The 25,902-nt window shown below is 36.9% G+C and overlaps 1 protein-coding gene across 3 annotated transcripts in view; it reads left to right on the top strand.

Moving 5' to 3' along the window:
* adad1 (adenosine deaminase domain containing 1 (testis-specific)) overlaps positions 1–25,902 on the top strand; it is a 52,239-nt gene that overhangs the window by 18,446 nt on the left and 7,891 nt on the right. For 2 of the 3 annotated variants that reach the window (XM_067599966.1, XM_067599965.1), the window contains exon 14: positions 11,639–11,806. The exons of the other annotated variant lie outside the window; for it this stretch is intronic. In XM_067599966.1, coding sequence (XP_067456067.1) covers positions 11,639–11,791 — 153 coding nt within the window. In that variant the 3' untranslated portion in view covers positions 11,792–11,806. Of the gene's footprint in view, positions 1–11,638; positions 11,807–25,902 lie in introns of those variants that run through there. 3 annotated transcript variants of the gene reach the window in all.

Genomic DNA, 25,902 nt, shown 5'->3' on the forward strand with positions numbered 1-25,902 from the left:
GTACCGGTACTTGGAATTTGCTAACGTTACCCAACGATACCTTTCTTTGGTTTCTTTGTTATTACAGAGAGACCGTAGGATTAGCATGCTAGGCTAACAGTCTGTCAGCTGTGTGACTTTACATCCACGCTGTGGCATCTTTTATAGCACACAAACACCGCAAACACACATCACCTGCCCCGCACGGTGCTGTTAAACCAGAGTAACTACAGCTACACCTTTTTATACAGTCTGTGGGCTACACACGGCATAGCTATGCTAACACTGCTAGCCATGCTAACTAGCTGCTAGCCGCAGTGCAGGCTGGTAAAATGGATTTGTTGCATCTCTTTATATCCACAAGTTGGTGCTCCTGTCAGTGTTGGAGCCTCCTTGTGAGATATTTCAGTCGGTAGATGTGTGTTTTTTAAGACTTATTTTGGGGCTGTGCTAACTCTGTCACTCTCAGTCCTGCTAGGTACCGAAATTTGGCACTGATTGTTCTAACATGAATCAGTGCACAGTGGTGTCGATGTAATTTGGCCGGCACCCTTAAAAGTACAGAGTTCGGTACTCAACCCTACTCAGGTCCACATCCAGGGTAGACCAGGTACAAAAACATTGGCTAAGGGTCTGGCTAACACCCAGAAACGAACAAGACTAAAAACATGGCTGAGTCAAAACAGTACATCAGATAGGGCTAAAAGGATCAGTCGATTGGCATTGAACTTACAAGTCAGTCTTCTGATGGATCGTTTTTTATAACTTGCTTTGACAAAGTAAGATATACAATAGACTGTTGTATTGAAAAAGATAACTGAATATCTGCTATCCCATGTGAACTTGCTAACATGCAACATGTGTTAGCTTCCCTTACAAGAAAAATTTCCCCTGCTTTCGTAACATTAGTCCAAACCATTGTTCTTGCATGTCAACAGTTAATAAGGAATGATTTGCACTTGCTAGGAGACGTGTAACTTGTATGGTGTAAATTGTTTTTGCAAGATATAGTGTAACTTCCTACTGCACTATGTGCAAACTAAACTAATTTTAAAGTTACACATACAGTACCAGCCAAAAGTTTGGACCCACATTCCCTTGAATGAGAAAATGTGTCCAAACTTTGGACTGATACTGTAGCCAGTGCAACAGGCCTTTGCTGAACTTTAAACAACTTGCTGTTGCTCTCTATAACTGGTTGGTAGACCAGCAGTAAATTTACCAGCAGTTGATATCGATAAGTGCTGATTTCACATCTTTTTGGGGGCATTGTAGTGTGAATTGGCTCTTCAAAGCCTGTCCACAGGTTTTTGTAAAAACAGACTGTATTATGCAAAGATCTGACTGCCATTGTCATTGGATTCAAACCAGTTGACCTCTCATGTTGATGCAAAGTTTGCCTCTCTTTACACATAAGCACTCAGGAAATGCTTTGGTTTCCTGTGTATGCAATGCAGCGGATCATTTTCTTCAGAGCAGTCTTGTGAATGGAGTGATGTGTTTACTTCCTACTGGTTTGGCTTACAGAAGGAATTACCTGTGCATTCAGGAGCTGGTGTCCAAGGATCAAACCTTTCCATTGTATGTACAGCTCCAGATTTCATACTATATATTTTTCTCCCTTTTACCTCATTGCATTTGCATCACTTGCAGCGCAGTGTTACTTTAAGGTGTAATGCATTTTTTTTATCTGATGCCGATGTCTTTGCATTTGATTTTCTTGAGGAGAAAGTCACGATCATCGACCAACTTGCATTAAATGGTGATGTAGAAAGAAAATAAAATAAAATAGTGTTGGCTTGATGTACCTTACACTAGAAGGCCTTGTTTTGGAAGACGCTACATGTAAATTGCCCTCCTTTCTACTGCAGCCAGTACATTTTGTGAATATTTTATGTTGTAAATTTATTGTTTGTCAGTTAGCAGGGACAATTTTAATATTTGAAAGACAAATAATTGACATCTGTCCTGTTAATTAGAAGAGGGACATCTCCCAAACCTAAAGAAATCCTCCCTTCCAACCGTCCTTTTCGAAGACTTCCTTAATGCTATGTTGTGTGCATTCCATAAGTGCAGAGTACAGACTAACATGAGGCAGCTAAAAGTTGAAAATGGCAGCTCGAAGTTGAAAATGTCACCAACCCACAATATTTTAGTTCTGACATTTTGGCTGATTCTTAATGTGTAATTTCTATGTGTCATTATTAATTAAATGCCGCCTTCTCTTGTTTCTTGTGTTGGACTGGAATCTGTTTTGGCTCGTAGCATTTCTCATTGTGCCTACTACCCTTAATGTTATTAATATTAGTGTTATTTATGTAGTTTTTACATTATAGGTTTTACATTTGTGAGTCAGAGCCTTGTCATGTATCACTAGGATCTGTGATTCAGTTCTTCCATAACAGACGTTCATCCAGTAAATCTGCCTGAGACAGATATGAGAATATTTTTAAGTGTCTATTAATGCACAGTAGTTTTCAACAATTTTAATAACTATTTTAAGAAATATTTTATATAATTACCAGTGGTTTCACTATATTTTCATACATTATCTGTTTATACACCAGCCTCCATATATGGGTGCCCACAGGAGGAGTTATAGTAGTTGTGAAATAAATGAATAAAAACCTGAATCTGCTGACAACTACATTATAATGTGTGGAAAGTTAAGTGTTACTTAGCCCAACCATCCCCCTTTCTGGCATCAGTCACTGAGGTGCTACTAGTAGGTTTAGAGATAAACAGGAAACGCAACTTTCTTGATGTGGTTACAAAGTGAAAACATTTGAGACCTGAGCTCTGTGAAGCTGTAGCACCTAAGCCGAGGTGCTGTGCAAGAGGATTTGTAGTATACTGCATTCTTGTAAATGTGGTTAGATTTAGAACTTCATTGGGCACCTTGGTGTATTTTGATTGCCACTGTTTTCTCCTCGAAATCTACAGTAGCAAATGTTTAAACAAAAGGTCAAATAAATTATGTCAGCGTATCACTATAAGTAATGTAACAACGCACAAAATGGCTTCTTCATGATATGGGTGAGAAAAAGGCAAAAAAAAAAACCTTAAAAATCTGAAAATATTCTGTTTAAAAGACAAAATAGTAACTCTCCATGGCATAAATAAGTGTTCATTGTTTTTTGGGAGGTGACCAGACTGTCACTAGTCCAATTTGACACAAACCATATTACTATGCCACCCTTTTCATATAATAAATATCTATATAGTAATATTGTCTATATGCTCATGTAATGTACTTTAAAATAACATCAGCTTTTTTGCAGTACATTTAGCAGTGCACGCTGCACTGATGTACACTGATGAATTTGTAGAGTTTGCAAATTGCAGCTTACATTTGATTTGTCTTGAATAGTAAGGTTTCGGGAAATATCCAGTGGAAACAGGTGCTGTTAGCATTAAAAGATTTGAAAAACTCAGCAGCAACATGTCTTTCCAGAAATCTACCTGTTGTTCTGCTTAATCAGTTTATCCGCCTGTGGGCAGTTGTCAGGGGAACTACATTTTACTGCATTGATAGTCCAAATGACAACGAGCTCTACAGATTGTCCTAAAGTAGCGGTGTGGGGGTGGGGGTTATGAAAACTGTCTTTTTCTATTTCACACTATCCAAACACATTTTCTGGCAAATGTAATGTGGATAGTTTGGGATTTTTATGGTGCAGTGTTGGTCATTGCAACGGCGGTGCTTACTGAATTTGCTACTGCTTTGGTACCTCTGATTGGCTGCTTATCCACAGCAGCGGCACCAAAGCTCATATTGAAGTCTGCCTGTCATGCCAAACTGACAGAGAAAACATAAAACATTATCATTCTGGAACAAAGTTGAAATAATTAAAACTGGTGATGATAACCATCCACTGAATAAACAAAAAGGTGAATTACTTCCTCCTTAAAACGGGGACTTAGCAACAAAAGGAAACTTGAAACCATGCAATAGTTGGCTAATGGAAAGATAATTGCATTGGCCCTTTGAAGCTGGTCAATGCATGACCTTTTGTTAACTGTACCATGCTGTAACCTTACCCAGATTTTGTTGAATAAACTTAAAACAGAACCACAGAGGTGGCAGATCAGAAAATACTCATGAATTGTCTTATGATATAATTATCACATGGGTTGTTTTGGAACCCACTGACAAACTGACATCCTGCCAATATGAGCAGTAGTTCAGAAAACGCTCATAAGTGTAAGTGTGAAAGACGATGACAATCAACACTTTATGTCGTTCAGATATAAGGTTTTTGTTGCATTTTAGACTCAAACGTGCTTGTAAGTTACACTGAGTTACACTAAGTTACTTGCATTAACCCTTTGAACCCGAGTGGTTAGTTTGCAGCCTTATAAGTGTCATTACTTTGTCACAGAGGTCACAAACATACTGCTGGAATCTGTGCAGCTACTCAGAAATCTGATTAAAAAATGATGCTCATCATAATCATAAAAGGTTGACTTTTTCTGTGCTTGTACTTTGCACATCCATTTCAGTGTAATCCTTCGTTCGGCTGTTCCTGTTAGGGGCCACCAATGCGGATCATCTGTTTCCATCTCTTCCTGTACTCTACTACTGCCTCTACTATCTCTTCCTCAGTGTAATCAGGGCCTGTTATTAGCTAATGTGGCATTTAAAATACATTTAAATTACTAAAATGGAAATAAATGGGTACATTTGTGTAACATGACATAATAAAAACAATCATGTAGTCATGCTAATAATTGTGGAGACACAAAAGCATGGGTCTTAAAATGAGATTTAAAAGTAGTGCTGGAGTGAGAGGACCTGACCACTATTAGATTTTGGCTAACCTGCCAACTTACAAACAGTAAAGTTGACCTACTTTTCTGCTAAGCGCCATGGGACTGTACAGAATTTGTAATTGTTCCTAAAATAACTTGACAGTGTCAATGACTAATCACTGACTTGGTTTTCCATACAACTTGCGGACAGCTTGACTACTTCATTTGCCCTTAACGTTGAGGAAATTCAGCCGCCTACAGAGGCCACACACCTAATCCTCTCTCACATTGATGTCATCTCTGCTAATACTAAGAGGTAATATCTGTCTCTATGACAGAATTTGTATTGTATCTTATTTTATGGGTAGGTCAATCCAAAACATAATGCAGAGATGCATTAATCAATTAATACACAAGGGCTAAACAGTTTTTCAGACAAATATATTTGTAATCTTCTATGGACATGCCTTCAAAACATTCTACTGTCAGCTTGTTTTTCATTATTTATACATATTAATATTGGCAATACACAGAACTCTTTAAGACAACATTTATTAAGTTATATCTTCAGGTTTAGAGCACCAAAATACAGCATATTAAATAAACAATAAATATATAAATAGAAATTTAGAGCTTCACAAGAACTTACATCAAATACATTCTCATTGTTGGACATGTACTGAGAACTTTTAAATACAATTCACATCAGTTTCTTATAGAAATTACAGAAATATATACAGTACTGGTCAAAAGTTTGGACACACATTCACTTAAGTGAGAAAGTGTCCAAACTTTTGACTGGTACTGTATGTAATTGTCAAAACATAAGATTATATTAATAAGTACTTAAACAAAAAAAACAACAAAACATTTAATATGAATATTTGCCTTGTCTCCATATTACAGTGACATGGTTATAAATGCAAATATTTTAGAGCAGTGTTAATACAAACATGTGTAGACGTTGCTTGGTTACATAAAACACTTTGATACATTCTTGAAAAGTTGGTTTGCTTTAGAACCAGTGGCTGATTACACCATCTCCTACCAGCTGACGTTTAGTTCTCCATTCTTTGCAGTACACTGTAGCTGTATAGACTTCCTGCAGCATTTCGCTGTACTGATGGTGAAGCTGCGGCGCAAAGGTTGAAGCTGCAGCATAAAGGTTGCCCCTGTCTTATTGACCTGAGGCTTTTCCTTTCTCTTGATCATTTATTTTTTGAAATAAAGATTTCGTTTCCTTCAGAAAGTCCTGGAAAGAAGTTTCAGGCAATCCCTCACAGGCACATTCACTGGAGTTTGTCAGAGGCTAGTGGGAGAAGACGATAAGTCAGTTAAGTCCTTTTGAGCAAAGTTCATGTTGTGTTAATCGCACTTTTTTAATCATTGGCGCATGATTTGGTAACACAGAATAAAGAAATACTTACGAAGGTCTTATTCCATTCCTCGATTTCTTTAATCATAATTTCAACCGTGTCATTTATTTGTCCATCGCGGTCAACGCATTCGAATCTGGCTGTTCCATCAAGTTCTCTCATAGCGCAGTCCAGTGCTGTAGTAAGGCAGTTTTCCTATGTGTGAAAGAGAAAGATGTTTTAGCTTTGTTTTACTGCTCTGACTGAGAAAAGAAGCTGTCACAGCTGTGAGAAGTACCAACACCTGCCAAGCTCATTTCCTGTACTAGAGAACCTTTTAAATGTGGTTTAGAAAAGCTCAACTAAACCTGAAGCATGAGCCTCTTTGATACTGGGGAGTACCCAATATGACTTTCTTCTGTTCTGACTTTATATTCACAATCTGATCAGTCTGTCATCATCATCATATTTGGTTTGTGATAGTACATATATATACAATATTTCATTATTACTTGCGACTCACTGAAATTTCTGGGAATGTATTATTATAGTTTAAAGTACTGTAAATCTAAAACTTTTTCACTGTTATCTATTATCTCAAATATTCTTTCTCTATAGTTTAGAAATACTGCTTTAGTCTAATTTTGAGATAACAAAATGTACCCTTACCTTCACGTTTTTTGGAGTATAGAAAGTTGAATCACTCGGCTGTTTGGACAGAAGAAAACATTGAACTGTATTAACAACTGGCAGAAAGTATGAAGCACACTTAGCAGAAAAACAATATTCAGCTTGAAATTACTTACACAGTTGACCTTATTCCTCAGAGAATCGAAATTCCAGTTACTGGGGAGTACAGCAGATCTTACTTGAAGACAACCAAAGAGAGCAACAGTCCAAAAGGCAATCCTGATAAAGTGTTCCATATTCAGTCTTGAAGGCTTGTCAGTGTAATAAGCAAGTTGGTTAGTGAAAGTGTTGTATTGGTTTACTTAACCTCTGGGCTGCATTGTATTTATATTGCTGTTGGGTGGAAAGGGTGGGCTGAATAAGTTGTGTATCACCTAATGCATACAGCATTCTTTTTCCTTTAGGTGACTCTTGGGATTTTTTTTTTTTTTGTCATGATGCTACTACAACGTGGTAAAATCCCTCTGACTTTAAGTTCAGCCTCTTTGTGAAACTAGGTTGGCTGTGGTGCAGAGGGTTTTTTTTTTTTTCTCACTTTCTCTCTTTGCTCTGTGATGAATGTGTAGCACTCAGTATTTTTATACATGTTAAAACCTGGTGGTTTTTGTGTTATCTTAAGTTGATCTGCACAAATTAGCTTTTAACTGTGCTTTGAACTTATTTTCATGCAAGTTTTATGCATCTGTTTTGCAAGCAAGCAAACTTCGTGTATATAGCACCTTTTTAGAACAGGAGTAAAAAGAAGAGGAGACTAAAAACTAAAATAATTGAAATACTATACACATCTTAAGATGTCCTGGCTAATTGACTCACAACGTGGGCTACATCTGGATTGTTCAAATCTGCCAATAAGTAATTCACCATGATGTGATCAGTGGAATATTCACTGATCACACCTTAATCAGTGGATAATATTCGCAACCGCTGAACCAACATCGAGGTGTTAAAACCAAACCAAATTTTCAAGATATTGAAAAAGATAGCAAGCTTGGGTCATAAGTGGAAAAGTGCATAATATAAGCATATAATTTAATGATATGTATATTGAAATATATACAGAAATGCTGGTTTTAATACTGAAAGTTTGTTGAATAATACCATGTGGGATAAATGTGCTTCTTTGTTTGCATCTTTGGCATGTTGTACCGACATCCAGGAGTTCAAAGTTTATATTCAAATAACAGAAGATATGAGGGATTTTCTTTTATTATATTGGTTAATTGCCTCATTGGCAATCATCAGTCATTGCTCCTAGTTGTCTTTCCACTCAGTCTTTCCACATAGTCCATTTTACTTTCATGTGTGGGTGTATTCCTACCACCTCCACCATGTGCTGGTGTATTCCTGCTGCTTCTGAACGCAGGTAATTATACTATAAAACAATAAAACATTAACATTAAATGTTATCATGGCATTCCAAATCAACTTATCATCATAAAGACTATGAGGTTTTATTCTTTACATACTCAGTTGTTACTTTATTCTGTATTACAGTGGGAGAAGGCAGTTATACTTTAGAGGTCGGTTATCATTTGTTTTCTTCTAAATCTAAATTTCTTCTGAAATCTACAGATTAATAAAGTAGTAAAAGTGTTTTATTGCCTAATATGTAAGATTTCTCAAGGCCCACCGATGTTCATCATCTGTGAATTTCATCAGCATACAAAATTACTGTGATGACTCTCACAGTCATTAAGCAGCTTAACTGATAGATCTGTCTGAACAATGTTAAATTCACATATGAAGCCAGGAAAACAGTATTCACACAGAAGATGGAGTTTCTGGATATTAATTTAAACTTAATACACTTAACCCTAATAAGTCCTCATTTTAGTGGCCAAGTGGGCAATTCTACAATAACACATCATAGCATTTTTTCTATCCATCGCCCTTTTTGTGACATTATTAAAATTACAATTTGTTGTTACAATGATACAATTAGGAGACTTTAATACACCTACTTGGTTATGATGAGGGTAAACCTGATTAATGAAAACTAATGTTAGCTGTTTGTGAACTCCAGTCTCTCATCCATCCACCCTGACCTCACATCACACTACTTTTCTGCTTTTTTTTTTTTTTTTTAAGTGAACGTAATCAGTTTTACAGTTTTAACATGAGCAAAACTAAAGAATTGGTCATTGAACAAAATGACCAATGTTTGTGTTTTGTTTTTTTAAATTAAGTCATTTTTTATTTATAAAGCCCACAATCATAAATTTGCCAAAAGTTTTGGTTATTTCATACAAGGGATTTGTGTTTTTAGCTCCAGTCAGACATGCACCACTTTTTTATTTAATCTGATTGCAATTAACTTTATCAATCTCATGTCTGAGAGAGTGAGTGAGAGAGAAAGAGAAAGAAATGTCTGGTTTCACATTCTAACTACTGTAATACATTTACAATCTCAATAATCTCTTGTGCACAAAATCGGTTTAATAAACAAAGAAACACTGAGATCAGAGATCAGTCTTATCATATCAGATCAGTCTATAAAAACAAAATTTCCCTTTGTGGTGCAATTAGAGCAGAAGAGGTTAAAAACTCTTTATAAACACAGTTGTCAGACTAGCATGCCCTCTATACAGTATATTTAATTTTCATTAATGCCAATTGTTGAATAAATGAATACCCAGTTAAGTGCTTTACATACAACCAGTGAGCTAATATGAATTAAATGAAAGTAGCAACTTATTCATGTGTGAATAAAGCTGTAAGGAACATTAACATAAACCCACCTACGTCACCTATATCTAAATGACTATCAGCTATCACTTTAAAGGCATGATGAAACCAGCGATGTTACATATGAAATGTATGAAAAGGACTTTTGTCTGTGTGTTTGTCCCTGGTTTGAAGTGGGCAGGGCTCATTTGGAAAAAAACATGTCACAATGATACTTCCATGCACCGATCAGGATTTAGCATAATTTGGGACTGTTTGCTCAAGGTTTCAGGCCACTGAAAGCAAATTAATCGAGCTTTAAGTCTTAAACTCTTAATACATAATATCAAGGATTTTTTTTTTCCGAACTTTGCTTATTTAGTTATGAGCATTCAGTGTTGTACAAAAAATGTAACATTTAACGGAGTCTTTACAATTTCCAATGCCATATTCCACAGCCCTTTTCCATGACTCGTTTTGAGCAAATTTAAAACTTAACATGCAATGAGAAATACTCATAATATTCCTAAACTAATACTAAAGACTAGTGTTCAAGTACGTGCTTCTGGGGTGCTTTCTCACCTAATCTGTTTTGTTAGGTTCAAATGAACTCTGGTGCCTTTTCCCAGCTTGTTTGAGCTGATGAACACAAGATTTTATGATAGTTGATGTCATTTTAACACAAATTCAAGAGCTAATCTACTGTGAAATCCATCTGCTGATCATCATGTTAAGAAAAGCGAATTCACAATCTATATAAGTCATGTATGGCCTGTGTTTACATGAGAACTTTTTGTAACCATGGTGACATGTATGCGGGTCACCACATACACCAGAAAGTGAGCAGTAGTTGCAACATTAGTTAACACAAAAATCATGCCTCACAGTTGCATTTATTCACATTTTATTAGCAAATTTAAACATTATGTAAATTGGATGTGGTACATCAATTGCATAATAAATAAATAAATATATAAATATAGTATGAGAACTTTTTTCAGTGTTTCTTAACTCTTACTTGGAGAGACAACATTACATTTTTGCAGTGTGTAATATTAAATAGTGACAAAGTAGAGGAAACATCTTTTTGGGTCAGCGTCCCTGCGTCAGCGTGAGTTGGTTGATTTTTTGAGCCACCGTTTCTAAGTCCCCCACGAACTCTTTAAACTCCTTACGGGATTCCCACTTGCACTCTTGAGACCTTGGCTTGATCTGAGGAGAGGAGGCCGGTTTAGTATTGGATCATGCATTTTGAGTGAGGAGCTCAAATCTTAGTGAAATCATTTATTAAACAATAAAACACTGCCAGTACTCACTTTTATGAAGCTCAAAGTGTCCAAACTGTCGCTGATATAATCGTCATCATCTTCACACGTCGTCTGGGCGTCTTTCAGGCCTTTACTGAAGTGCTCCAAGGCTGCAGCAAAGCAGTCTCTCTGCCAAAGACATAGCAATTCTTTGGGTTACACTTTAGTCCAATGATGAAAATCAACCAAATTGTCAACCAAAAGTCAGTGAAAAGTTTAATCGAAATTAATTGACGTTGCCATCAATGTTAAAAGCTGATTACAGGTATAATGTGTTATTGTAAGATTTACTGTACAGTAGAGTTTAGTTTAAGAAAGTGGGAATTAAATCTCTTAATCGCCTGCAAAAATATTTAAGAAAAATATCAATATTGAGAAAATAAATCTTCACCCCCTTGTGGTAGGCACTGGGATTGCGAACAAAAGCCAACATGAGAGAGAGAAGTCTCTGCTGGTGATGTAAACATAGTTGTAGAGCCTTGAGGTCAGGCTTGGTTGCTGCTATCTGTGAAAGCTGCATTAACATCCTGAATGTGTGCTTGATTTGCAGTGATCCCTTACCTCCACATTTGTTGGAGAAACGAATGTCATGTTGGATTCCTACAACAAAATGGAGAAAAGACATTTTTACTCATAAATTTCAGTTCAAGCATTTCCTTTCTTGGAACACCTGATCTTGACAGGATGATAGTGATAACTATAATAGAAAACTTTCTATTGATACATAAAATGCAACGCAGAGTTCTTATTGTAAAATCAAATAATCAAAACGTTTACAGTAAAAAGAGTATAGGATTTCCAAATAGTTTCTACCAACATAGGCTTAAATGTTTGTTAGACTAAGATGCCTTTTATCATAAAATAACTTACACATGAGACTTTTTCTTGTAGATCATCGATGCGCAGGTCGGAGATGAGGATAGTGGACGGGGTGGTGACAGGTTTTGCTTGAAGATACCCTACAAGAAACAACATCCCCAGGGCGATTCTGAAACAGTGCTCCATGTTGAAGTTCTTAAAAAGCTTGATTTCACTTTCCTGTGAAGATCTCCAATAGCTCAGATTGTGTCTCCCTTTTGTTTCTTTGCTTATTTATAGGAGCAGCAGAGAAAATGAGTGGGGTGGAGTGAAAGGTGTGCTCTTGTAAGATTTTTTTTTTTTCCTATTAATCATGTAGCATTTTTCCCTCATCAACTGCATGGTGAAAACCCAAAGTCAGAAAACATCAGGTGGGCACAAGAGTTCCCTTTCTGATAATGATTACTAAAAAGTTCAACCATTTGAACGGATCATTTTTAACTGATGTTTCTTGATTGTCATTCCTTTGTCAATAAAAATGGATTTTTCATATGTGTAAATATTATATACTTATAAGTATATACTTATAAGTATTATATACTTATAAGTATATACTTATAAGTATTATATACTTATAAGTATTATATACTTATAAGTATATAATATGGTGGACTCATACATATATGTTAGTTGTGTTGCTTGCTATTTTACTTTGATGTTGACTGGTGCTTTACAGAGTTCTTATCAGTATGAAAGTGAGCATCATGCCGGTGTTGGTTTCCTCTATTTATTTTTTTTGAAAATGAACAGCTTGCAAGACCACAAACTTGTTTCATGACTTTCATTTCATGTGTTTTTGGTTTGGCGTTAGCTGGGGCAGAAATGGCACTGGCATTTTGTCTCAAAAACAAAAAGACTATCTGAAAGCATCCATTGGAATGCAAAAACAAAACAAACAACAAAGAAAATGTGATCCAATTAAGTTATGTGCTGTCATTTATAGAACTGCAGCTTTTAGGATTTAGAGCAGTAGCAATAAAGACGGGAGGTTTGGTTTATATATTTTTTTACTTGTTGCATAACATTATTTTGGGAGGTAAAAAGATTTGTTTTGCCATCCCAGTAAGAATAGAGGCCTTTATTTACCTGAAATGAGCAGTAACTACAATGGACAGGAGTATGATGATAAAAGAAATGAAGTGCATGGTTTCTTTTACACTCACATGTTTTGGGGTTTCCCCACGAGAATCCCAGAACAGAGATGACCGTGTCAACAACCTCTGCTTATCACACCTTGTCACATTAGACATTGTCATCAGGTATTCTCCGTCTTTCAGTCTTTGATTGCTTCACCGGTTAGGTTTCAGTTTTGAGGTTTCTTCAGGAGTCACCAAATAATAATGAATGTGACTGGATTTTGACGTGAATGAAGAGGGTGGGGAAATTTCTATCCATGGAATTTGTTGCAATGTTGGGGCATCCCTGCTGTTTCCGTGTCTTACTTTGAAGTCCTTGCCCACACTAAAGATTAGCTTTTGATATCAAGGTGGAAGTACCTTTTTAACTTTCCAGTCTGGTCAAATATGTTTCATTTACAATGCTCTTGACGTTTCTATCACATTTGTGTTTATTTTTATTTTTTTTTTGTGGGTAAACTAAAGTAATCATAAACCAAGTCCAAATTCAATTTTTGCAATATATGTTGCTGCAGATGCACAATTTAAATTTAAAATTCGAGGTTGAACTCAAATTTGACCCTGTGCAGATTTCCTGTTTCTATATGCCTTTATGTTCACTGAGATGGCAGTGTTGCAGGTTTGTAACCATAATCCTAAGAAAACATATGAATTATTATGTATTATTCAATCTCAAATTGGTCATAAAAATCTTCCGTATCCCACAAGTAACCCTACTTTCTAGCCTTCTAAGAACTTTCTCTGACTTAGCTCAACAAATTACTTTAAAGGGAACTATCATCAACAGATGTCTCATAAAATGTTAATGCTTGAGCGTGGTGGATTATGATAGTGTGAGATAGCCAGATAAATCACTGGAAACCCTTCATGACAGGGACAGCATGCATTTTTTTTTTTTTTTTTTTTTTTTGAAAGTTCAAGAGCTCTAGAAAAGAGTCACTTTTACCACAAGCACAAAAACACCCATAGTACAAGGCATGTAAATCATGTTGTCCATGTTTGGGAACTTCCTCTTGTTCATAGGGGGTCCAGCACAATAATGATCAGACATTTGCATACAGGCTGAAACACTGATGGTTCCACGTTCTAGATGAGAAGCTGACGGAACTCAGTTTGGGGTTGGTTAAGGCTGAAAAATTGCCGTTTGTAGAATCAGATAACCTACACATACATCAACATATATATATATATATATATAAGATTTTGTATTACAGCGGAGCACGTGGGTAAACCAACATTAACAAACATTTGGCATGTGTTGCAGCTTCTTGGAGCTTTAAGCAGCAGCCTCATCCTGTCATTATAAGCTGCATTGAGTCTCTGCATCCAGCCTTTTCTATAGTAAAGTGCTATAAAAAGCTTTAAAAAGAGAGGTCTTCACAGTCACTGAGCACATACTAAATTTACGAGCCAACATGTTTGCTTGTGTGTACAACTTTTGATGCTGTCTGTAAACGTCATTCTGTTCTGTGAGATCATTGGTTATGTAATGGCCTAAACATTTAGCGTCATTACACACTTTAAGGGCAATGCAATGCAGGAAGAAATCAGGAAACACTAATTTTCTGTCTTCCCTACTTCTGACAATCATAATATTACTCTTATTTGCATTATATTTGATGACAACCAACAACATTAAAACCACCTACCTAATATTGTGTAGGTCCCCTTCATGCTGCCAAAACAGCTCTGACCCATTGAGGCATGGACTCCACAAGACATTTGAAGGTGTCCCAAGATGTTAGCGGCAGATCCTTTGTATCCTGTAAGTTGTGAGGTGGGCCCTCCACTGATTGGACTGATCGGACCATTTCTGCCCCAGCTAACACCAAACCAAAAAAACATGAAATGAGAGTCATGAAACAAGTTTGTGGTCTTGCAAGCTGTTCATTTTTAAAAAAAATAAATAAATAGAGGAAACCAACGCTGGCATGATGCTCACTTTCATACTGATAAGAACTCTGTAAAGCACCAGTCAACATCAAAGTAAAATAGCAAGCAACACAACTAACATATATGTATGAGTCCACCATATTATATACTTATAAGTATATAATATTTACACATATGAAAAATCCATTTTTATTGACACTCAACAAAACCTGCCATTTTGGAGATACTCTGACCCAGTCACAGGCGACGCTACCAGCCGGCTTGAGTTGAGCTGAGACGGGCCAGTTTACACCGCTGCAACTATTCCCTGCAACGTTCTAAAACATTTTTGTCTCGTCTCGAATATTTGGTGTAAACTGGCTTTTTAAAGACTTTTTAAAATTTTCTGAGTCCAAGGTGATGTATTTCATCTTGTGATGTCTTTCTTGTGTTTCTCTGATCAGCAGTCCAAAGATATTCACTTTGACTTATTGTTTTAGCTCTACCATGAATTAAGCAAAATTTTAGCTGCAGTTTATGACAGCTAACCACATCATGTTTGAAACATTCTCCTGTTTTCTCTAAATTAGTGAAACTGTGTGTGATATTTGTGGCTGGGAGACAGCAATAAAGTTAAAGAATAACAAACTTCAAACAGTTGGTCCCATCTTTGCACGTATTGCTAACTGCATTAAAAGAAAATGTCTTACAATCAAACGCTTATGGAAAATGGTAATTGAAAACAATGTATTCATTTATTTTCAGAGAAACATAGTGGATTCTACTGTGCCTCACAAAGGAGAGGTAATTTTGTGGTCTTTGCAAAAATCAAGGTTTCACTTCCTGTGACGCTTTGTGTGTGGGTGTAATCTAAGTTACACACTGACCAGAAAAGAATTTATGTCCCAAAACCTGAACGTCACTGCTCTCTCCATATTTCACCTGTCAGAAAGGATAAGAGAAAATTAAAAACGTTGGTTTCCGTGATAGTAGTGATGTCAGTGGAGACGGTGGAAGTTTGGTTACGACAGGCTACCACAGCGTAGTATCACACCCAGTTAGTGGGTTTGCTGAGTTGCATTTGAGTCAGCTGTAATGCAAAGATGATCAAACTTGTAATCTATTTGTATTTATTATTATAGCTTGTGTCATTAAAGGAGATGAGGATGTATTCTTTCCTAGTCAAGGGGAATTTTTAGAGTTTACATTATACATTTTCTGTCATGCATAATGCAATAATTTTTGGTCTTTATGACTCTGATCCTGGGTAGCTGAGAGCCACGTGTTTCCATTCCTGGGCACTCGCATGGTTTGAGAGTACTAGACTAGAGTTTAAGTCATCTATTCTGATTTATCGTGTAAATTTTATTGTGACCTTCTGTTTGCCAGACAGGGCTAATCACATGTCCCATCCCCAGTCAAACCTCAATAGCTTTTCTGGAGAGTCAGAAAGTGAAATGAGTTGATTTGATTTTACTGGACAGACTGATTCATCACCACCAATTTAGACAATTTCGGTCAGAGAGATAATCCCAGATCTGTTTTTGGAAAAAGGGCAATAAATGCTAAGACCTTGAAGGTGATGATTAATTCATTGTACACCCTGCATGGGTGTACCTTATTATTCCTTATTAATACAGCTGAAGCAGTCAGGGCTAACTGCTTAGCTCATTTACACGTCAGTGGTAATCCATCAATTTTATTTAAAGTAATCAAGTCTGGAAGATACAAATGTATGGATTAAGGTTTCAGCATCACACGATGATAGAGTAGTTTGGATTTTGGCAATATTACTAAGATGAAAAAATGCTGTCTTGGTAATAGCCTAGATACGAGATTGGAATGTCAGACGAGAATTAAAAATCATGCCAAGGTTTTTGATGGTCGAGCTTTCAGAAATGATACAGCCATCAATGTTCACCCTCAAATTCTCATACAAATGCTCATATTTGGTTGGTCCAATAACTAATAGCTCTGTTTTATCAGCATTTAGCAACAAAAAGTTCATATCCATCCATTTTTAAAAATTTCTGGTCGATATGTCTCTAAATTTAGGAGTTGGGAAGGGTCATTTGGCTTTACAGGTACATATAGCTGTATATCGTCAATATAGCAATGAAAATTAATACCATATTTGCAAGTGATGTCACCAAGGGGAAGCATGAAGATAGAAAAAAGCATACGGCCAAGAACCAATCCCTGGGGTACACCAAACTTTGTTGAGTTCTATTTGATAAATATGAATGAAACCATGAAAGCATCGTCCCCTGGATACCAATATGCTTCTCCAAGTCTAGAAGTATGCTATGGTCTATGGTATCAAAAGCTGCACTCAAGTCTCAAGTCAAAAAGCAGTAACGATGTTAGGTCAGAATCAAAGGTAATTAGTAGGTCATTGACTACTTAGGTCAAGGCAGTTTTAGTAGAATGACAGGACTGTAAGCCAGATTGAAATTTATCAAAAAGATTGTTGTTGGATAAGTAGGCAGTAAGGTCATCAGCAACTACTCTCTCAAGTAATTTTGACATAAAAGGAAGATTGGAAATTGGTCTATAATTGTTAAGAATTTGCAGATCAATACTTGTTTTTTTAAGCAGCAGTTTAATAATGGCAGTTTTAAAAGCTGCGTGGACCAGTGATTTTATCTCTAATTGAGTCAATCTTACATGTGAAGAATTTCAGAAAATTATCAGCAATATATGAAGAGCTATCGGCAGGGATATTCTGTGTGAGTTTAGCAACAGTATCAAACAGAAACTGTGGATTATTTTTATTAATGTTAATTATTTATTAAGTGAAAGAAATATGCAGTCCTAACAGCTGAAAGTGCACATTTATACCTCTTAAAACTCTCAACGCAGGCAAGGTGATAACTCTCTTGTTTTGTCATACGCCACCTGTGCTCCAGCTTTCTATAAATCTTTTTGAGTGCACAGGTGTCATCTGAAAACCATTTCGCTGATTTAATCTGAGTATGTTTTCTGGTTGTAAGAGGAGCAACAGAAACAAGCGTTTTGAGCAAGGCATGATTCAGATTGTCTGTGGGATTATTAAGGTAATCAGAATTTGCACTACAGGAGTCAAGTATATATCAAGTAAACACTCAGCCAGTATTTACCTAGCAGTAGTGTTAATACAGCAATAAGTATATGTGCGAGGCTTTAAACGCTTAGTTGGAGTGCAGAGAGAAACTTCAGAAAAGACACAGGAGTGATCAGAAACTGGAAACTGTAAAACAGATGAAACATCAACATCTCTACTCGTGTCATTCTTTATATTTTGGGTTAAGTCTAGACTAGTAACAAGGTCTATAAATTCCACTGCTCTAGAATCTGAACAGTCATTTACATGCAAGTTGAAATCACCCAGTATTTGTCAAGAGCAACTGACAGAAATTCAGAAAACTCGGACAGAAAATTAGTATTGTGCTTCGGGGGTCTATAGATGGTTAATGCAATATTGTGTTGTTAGGTTCTAATAAACATGGCAAAATATTCAAAGGATGAGAAATCTTTGACCAAGTCAGAAAAGATGGTTGCTATTCCACCCCCTTTCTTGCCTTGTTTAGCAGAAAATAAAAAAACTATAGTGTGAGGGAGAAGTCTCAGTAACTGTTGCTGAAGCAGTGGACAAGAGCCAACATTCACTAAGAAATAGAAACTGTAGATCATATTGAGAAATAAAATCACTTATATAAAATCTCTTACTAAAGAGTGATCTTATGTTCAATAATGTAAACTTCAGATCATCCGAGGAGGACATGGAAGGTGTAGAATCAAGCTTCTTCAAACTGATTTGCATTAAGTTTTTTGTCCTAGCCTTACTTCTTTGATGTACAGTGTAGGCACTTGCTTGAGTTCTATTACGTAAGACAGATATGTTGTGGTGGAGGTCACTGTGTGTACACTGGGAGGGGCTACCATGCAGAGGTAGATATGACAGGAATGTGGTAGGAGGCAGAAGGTGTTTGGAAGCACAATTAACCAGAGATGCGGTTACCTGAGTAGAACACTTCCCTACCGCAGTGGAGTATCAGGGGGCAAAACAGGTGTAGATATTATCTAGCAGGAAGTCAGAACCTATTTTGCTGAGGTGGACACCAACGTCACATGCAAAAAGGAAGGGTCTGGCCGAGAACACTCAGTGTGAAGTGAGTGGGAAGAACTTGAACTTGAGAGGGCCAGAGATGATGACTTTAAGGCTGGTGTCCAGTAGAAACAAGATCAGGTCAGAGAAATCAGATTTTGCTGCAGTCCTTGACACCCAGAAAGCACACAGTCTTAGAGTTGCAGAGACACTGGGGCAGGGCAATATCCTGTACTACAGAGTACTACAGAGGGGTCTGTGACACAAAATCATAAATGCATGTCTCACCACAACAAAACAGCGGGGCAGGTATCTGTCAAACACCAAAGACTCTGTGATGAAGAGTTAAGACAGGGACACACATTACACTTATCAAACTGATTCTAGATATGATTGGGTGTGACAACTGATTTGATCAAGTTGAACAGAGGCAGTTACAGTCTGGTTCAAATGATGTTGAAAGTTGGGAGATAAAATACAGTGTGGATGTTAAATTGTTATAATCATTTACCTTCTGGTCAAGTAATTTTTTTTTAAATGTATTTATTTTTCATTCAAATCACTGCTTGTTGGTTTCACTGAGTTTATTTATAAAATGTTTTCGTACAACTGCAATCTGTGGCAGGAGAAAAAATAATTATTAAAAACTGTCCACTTAACCAGGTTTCAGTAGAGAACCACGTTTCTGCACTTTAATAAAGTTCTCTCACTTCCACATCTCTGCAAAAATGTGCCCCGGATGAAAGAAATCATAATTGTTATTTGTGTGTTGGTGGAAATAGTCGTTATGTGGTGGGTTTTGTAACTTTATCTCAAGATCTGTTCCTTGCTTTGAAGTACCTACAGAACATTCCCTATTTGGATCATTATCATGATTATTGGATATGATTGTTATCATGATTACTAATAACTAATACTAAGTGAGATTAGATAGGGGATCCCTGGCATACCCAGCACATCTCAAAGAATGTCTCATCACAACATAAGTTGCACCTGAAAACTCCAAAATGGTTAGGGTTAGAGGAAATAACTAGTCAGCAGTCTGTATTTCTAGTACAAAAAAATACCACAAACAAAAACAAAATACTACTATTGCAAGGCCACTCAGTCTGTTTAAACAGTCTTGTTACATGTGATGTTAAATGGAGGATGGATTGTCTGAAACTGGGGGAAAAATATTAAATTGTCAGTTTTAATTTGAGTAGGTTTACATCAATATAGAAAGAACTGTGTGTGAGGTATAGCCCTTTTAACACATAGTGCCTAAAGTTTTGGGGTTCAAACGTTCAGATACACGTGAAGTCAAACAAAATCATCATATTTAATATTTTGTGGAAAATCCTTTGTAGTCAGTGACTGCCTGAAGTATTGGACGCATAGACATCAGCAGATGCTTTGTATCCTCCCTGGTGATGCTCTCCCAGGCCTTCACTGCAGCCACCATCAGCTCTTGCTTGTTGTGGGCTCTCTCTGCCATTAGACTAGTCTTCAATGAGTGGAATGCAGCTTAATCGGACTGTGATCAGGTGATTGACTCGGCCGGTCGACAATATTACACCCCGAAAAGCTCTTTGGTTGCTTTGGCAGTGTGTTTAGGATCGTCGAAATGTTGTCTGATGAGTTTTGATGCATTTGGCTGAAAGTGAGCACACAGACTGCTCAGTGTGCCAGTTCCACTGGCCGCTGTACATGCCCAAGCTGTAACAAAAATACTACCATGTTTGACAGATGAGGTGCTTTGCTTTGGATCATGAGCTGTTCCTTTTTGTCGCCACGCTTTCGTCTTTCCATCATTTTCATACAGTTTGATTTTTGTTTCACCAGTCCACAGAACAAGAATTTGTTCCAGAATAGTTTAGTTTTATATGTTTTTGTCAGTTGCAACCTGGCTTTTGTTTTTGAGGCTTATTAGGGGTCTGCATCTTGTGGTTAATCCTCGGAGATTCTGGTCATTAAGTCCTGTCTTGATTGTTGACAAGGAAACATGTACGCATATATCTTGAGCATTCTTGACTTTTGTGCAGTCATGAAGGGGTTTTTCTTCATCATACAAATGATTATATGAATATAGTATCCATTACTATATGTTAAATGTAAAAAACCCAAATTGTGTAACTGCCCAAATACTTGCGGTCTGAACTGTAAATTTCCTCCAACATAGCAGTCAATGTTTAGACTACAGAATGAATGTGAGATGAGCAACCAGCAGCCCCACAGCTGACTGTGATACACTGTGAGACTCCTGTCAGTCCTCCTTTTGCAGACATGGTTCGGTTTTGGTTTATGTGTTACACATTTTATGCTACCCTTTGCTACACACGATAGGATAGTGACCACGAGAGAGTCATAATGGTTTCATGGTCTCATGAATACGTTTACCAGCCACACAGCTGTTTGGCTGTGTACTCATACTCATTTGTGCAACACAGCTGCTTGGGTTGCAGACATTCAGCACAATGTGGTTTCAGGTGTGAAGAAGGCAATTCCACAGTGCAGTACAAAATTTTGCTCCAGCAGTGTACCATCAAGTTTTGTTTTGTTTTGTTTTTAATGATGAAGATGAAAGATTAAATGACTGGAGTGACTCAACACTATAAAATTAACACTTAAAGAGTACATTCTAGACCTGCTCTATGTGGAAAAGTACCCTGAGATAACCTCTGTTGTGATTTGGTGTTATAAAGAAAATTGACTTGACTTGACTATTAAGCAGTTGTAGATTTTAATGTTGAGAACTTCAGAAATTAAAATGGGCATAAACAAATAAAACAAAATTGTTTGTATAGTCATCAGTATATTTAAATATGCACAGTGTTGCAGTGGTTAGCACTGTCACCTTACAGCAAGAAGGTTCTTTGTTTGACCACGCCGGCTGCCTGGCTGGGTGGGTCTTTCTACGTGGAGTTTGCGTGTTCTTTCCGTGCCTGCATGGGTTTCCTCTGGGTGCTCCAGCTTCCTCTCACAAACCAAAAACATGCAGTATAGCTTAACTGGCAACTTTAAATCGCCCATAGGTATGAATGTGAGTATGAATGGTTGTCTCTGTGTATAAGCCCTTTGATTGACTGGCGACCACTCCGGTCGACTCTACCTCACCTCTTGCCCCGTGTCAGCTGAGATTGGCTCCAGCCAATTATTGGCACGGTGATATGAGGCAGTTATAATCATGGTGGCATCTTTGTTAATCACAATAACACCACATGATATAAGGTTCATACTTACTGTACTGGGATATTGGCGCAGCTTGCTACATAAAGTGGCAGACTGACTAGAAAACAAGCTCTTAAAACTATGATTTATGATTACAATTCATTTTACTACTTGAGAGGAAGAGCAGGTGGGCTTATCTGACACTGAATTTCAGGGTGATTTTCTTCACATAGTTAATGTCGATGAATTTGTTTCCCCCAAAAGAATTTAGGGTAAAAAGGTAGTATTCCCAATAGTTATGAAAAAGGCCATTTGTATCTTGATCATTTTATGTATTATAAGCTGACAAATCATATGATGTGTGTCAAGCCTTAAGTAGGGTGGATGTAACATCAGCAAAACATTGAGAACAATAATACATGTGAGGACAGCAACCATGTACTTTATTAAAGATCAACAAGTTATTCCAATCAGATCAACTTCAACTTCTGAACTGATCATGACCTCAGCTCTCTGGATGTTCTTGTATCAGCACATTCTGAAGTCAGGAAAACATGTGAAGGACATTTGTGTTCATACACTAGTGTTTCTTGATCAGATCAATAAAGAAATAAAAGCATCTACAAGGAGTTTTTAACTGGTTATGAAACAGTCTCAATTTGATGCTGATGCTTCTATATGACCCACATAAGCAAACAAGACCATCAGCAAGAGGATTGTTTTTCTCTATATAGTTATTCTAAATTCTGCCACCGGGTCAGATTCCCTGTGGAATCAGACAAAATGATTTACGGTACGCAGAAGAGCCGATGTTTACATTACATGTATCATTGTAGCATGAGTGAGTATAAAGACATTACTAGGACAAGGGGGGGACATTTCTCTTCATCTGATAACATTAAAAGTAACGTTAGACTTGTCGGCTTCCCAACTCATTTCATTGACAGATTTGGTGTTAATGCAGCCTTACATGTAACCTAGGTGTAATGAACAATACTAAAACAAGGTTTACTTGTCTTTCTTTCACTTGCTTCCAAAACAAATTCATGCACTAGCCAAGATCTTCACAACACGCTCATGGGAAATGCAGTCTTCACTCAACACTACAACTTTTGTCCACAGGGTCCGCCAAAATCAACACAAAATGAATTTTCCTTGCAGTAACTTATAGCCAACATGATGAATACATTGAACAAATTTTGCATTTCCATCAGCAATCAGTGATTGTTCCTTGGAATTTTGCATTTTCCTGTTTTACATGGCGCATTGTTTGACAGTGATGTCTTTATTGCTTGATGACAGCTTATATCAATGTTTATCTCGTGAGTTATGTCAGTACAGGTTTGAGTGTTGGAAGAATTTTTGTTTCACAGGTGTGAAATACATCTTGGTAAAATCTGATGAGTTTTTTTGTATTGCTGAAATCCCCTTTGTCATCTGGGAAGTCCACAGTAGTGGTGTTTATAGTGATGACACCTGCTTAAGAAACGTGTTTGCACCTGTCATTGTGAGAGCTGACAGTGGTATTTGAATTGCCTCGTTGCTGTATGCTTGTTTGTTGAAGTCTTTTTTTGTGGTAACTTCTTGCCACAGAATTCAAACATGTCTGCATCTATTGTACATCTGCCTGGTTTTAGTGATTGAAGACAATGGTGAGGTGAATATGGACAGAAAAAAAAGTTATTCTAAAGTAAATAATGATATTACCTTGTCTTTGCTGCTCAAAGTCCCCAAATACAATGTCTTCCCCTCAGATGACACAAGCCTGATTTAGTTTTGTTTATTTATTAAATGAACAAGACACTTTGGGAACATAACATCAACATAACACAGAACATTTATTAAATGAGTCTGAATAGTAAAAGCTGGATTGGTACATTATTTTCCAGTTCCTAGTAGATCACACTGCCTAAAACTTCTCCAACAATGGTGCCCTCTAGTGATGGGTAAGGACAATTCATATAAAATAATTCCTTTAAAACCTGCCTCAACATGTTTAAGAAGGAATTTCTTTCTATTGTGTACCCTCTGAAATGTCCTAAACCCATGTGCTTTCAACTTGTAGAAATGTGAGATTATTCTTTAAGAGACAAATGTTTTAAAAAAAAAAAAAAACGAAAAAAAAAAACAGTATATTACATGTGCAAATTTTAAAAGTGGCACCAAAATTGATCAGAATTGCCAAGGCATAGACAGACAATAATAATCTATGAAATATTGTTTTGAAACTGAAGAGTTATTCTCGTCATAGCATGGAAGACAATTTAAGATGTGATTGGCATATAAGGAGTTGATCAGTTATAGCAAACCCAAAAAAATGATGGCACATACCATAACAGGAATGTGCTGGAAACAAGAGTTTAAAAATATAAAGTATGATATGATAGTATATACTAATTTTATTTGTGTCTGGCATCCTGTGGTGTGAAGCTTTGATACTCTTTGATTTTGTACCATATGGTAGGATTTCACATTTCATCTTGGTGCTGCTGTGCTGGGGTTCTTCAGTCGGTCGATGTTGCTTTTAAAACACTGAACACTTTACAAAGGGAGTGATGCCACTGGAAAAGTCAATGAAGACAATCTGATAAATATATTGTAAAGGGAAATCAAGAAACAAAGTAAATCCTAAAAATGAGATCAAGCAATGAAAGATCCCTAAATATTATAAAAGTGAGACTGCTGACATTTTGGTAATTTTCAACCATAATTTGTATTATGTGGGCAGAATATGCAGGACAAACACTTTCCAAACTTTTGACTGGTACTGTATATGACATGGACACAATTTTTGTGTTGTCTTTGCATGGTTGTAGCATATTACTGTATGATGTAATGATGGGAGAGTGTTGCTCGTCATCTCAGGGCGTCACAGCCTCTGTAAACCAGTCTCAGTTGAGAGTTGCATTTCTGATACACATACAACTTTCCTTATATACACATATTATTATGGATTACATTATGCAATCTAAAATGTAATGGATGTTCAATGATACAGACATAATTGTGCTCCAATTGCCCACCTTTGGCAACTGAAACCAAGTCGCTGTAGTGTGTTTCACTGCAAACTGTTTTTATTGGATTCTGTTGACAGAGTTCTGAAAATGAATTCATAGTTAACCAGAGAAACAACAAGTACCGTCCAGAAGAGAGCGCCATTGACTACTGTTTGTTTCTGTAAACTAACTTTATATCATCACTGATATAATGTAGCACCTGTCATTTGCTAATGTTATGGATAATACAATTGGCTATAGTGTCTGAAAACACAAGCTTGTCAGCAGAGATAATATACAAATATTTCATGTTGTTTATCTGTCCTTAACCCGAGCTAGTCTGAATATTCACTGTTGAGAACCTGACATGTAATGCGGTACTTGATATGACTTGGCTCTTAGGAGGAAACAATTTCTTTATCAGTATCAGAGGAGTTGAAGTGGTTGGTTTAATGGATAACAGAGACGGCCAGCATTTACTGGATGTCCATATTTTGTTATTTTAATGGGACGCTAAACATTTATATATCTTGAGCTCCTCAAGTAGGGTTTTTTTGCCTTTAAGAAACGTCATCTGTTTATTATGATTTTGTAGTTGTTTTTAAATTGCATTTTGGAACACCCAATCCGATCTCTGGTCCCAAATTAAATGTTGGGACAACCAATAGGAACCTCTCATTTTCATATTAGATTTTGGACCAACCAGGAGGAACTGGCCTGTTGACCTCAGGCAGTGATCCAAGTCTTATCAATTATGTTTTATCATTTCAACTTCATTTCACTAGGATAGTCAAATCAGTAACGATGCTACTGTATTTCCCAGAGTTTCCAAGATACATTTATGACAACAACATGACAAAGTAAAACATCTAAAATAGTCACAGTTCAAACACTGAGTCCTAATGTTTGCCTGTGTCCAGCACATACAGACGGGTGACAAATTAAAGGAAAAACCGGTACAGGTCTGAATGCTTGACCCCTACAGTGAGGGGATCTGTTGGCTCTGTTGTGCTTTGGGGGGCATTTTGCTGGCATGGTTTGGGTCCACTTGTCCCC

Source organism: Thunnus thynnus, chromosome 9 (genome assembly GCF_963924715.1).
Source record: "Thunnus thynnus chromosome 9, fThuThy2.1, whole genome shotgun sequence".
Lineage (NCBI taxonomy): Eukaryota > Metazoa > Chordata > Actinopteri > Scombriformes > Scombridae > Thunnus > Thunnus thynnus.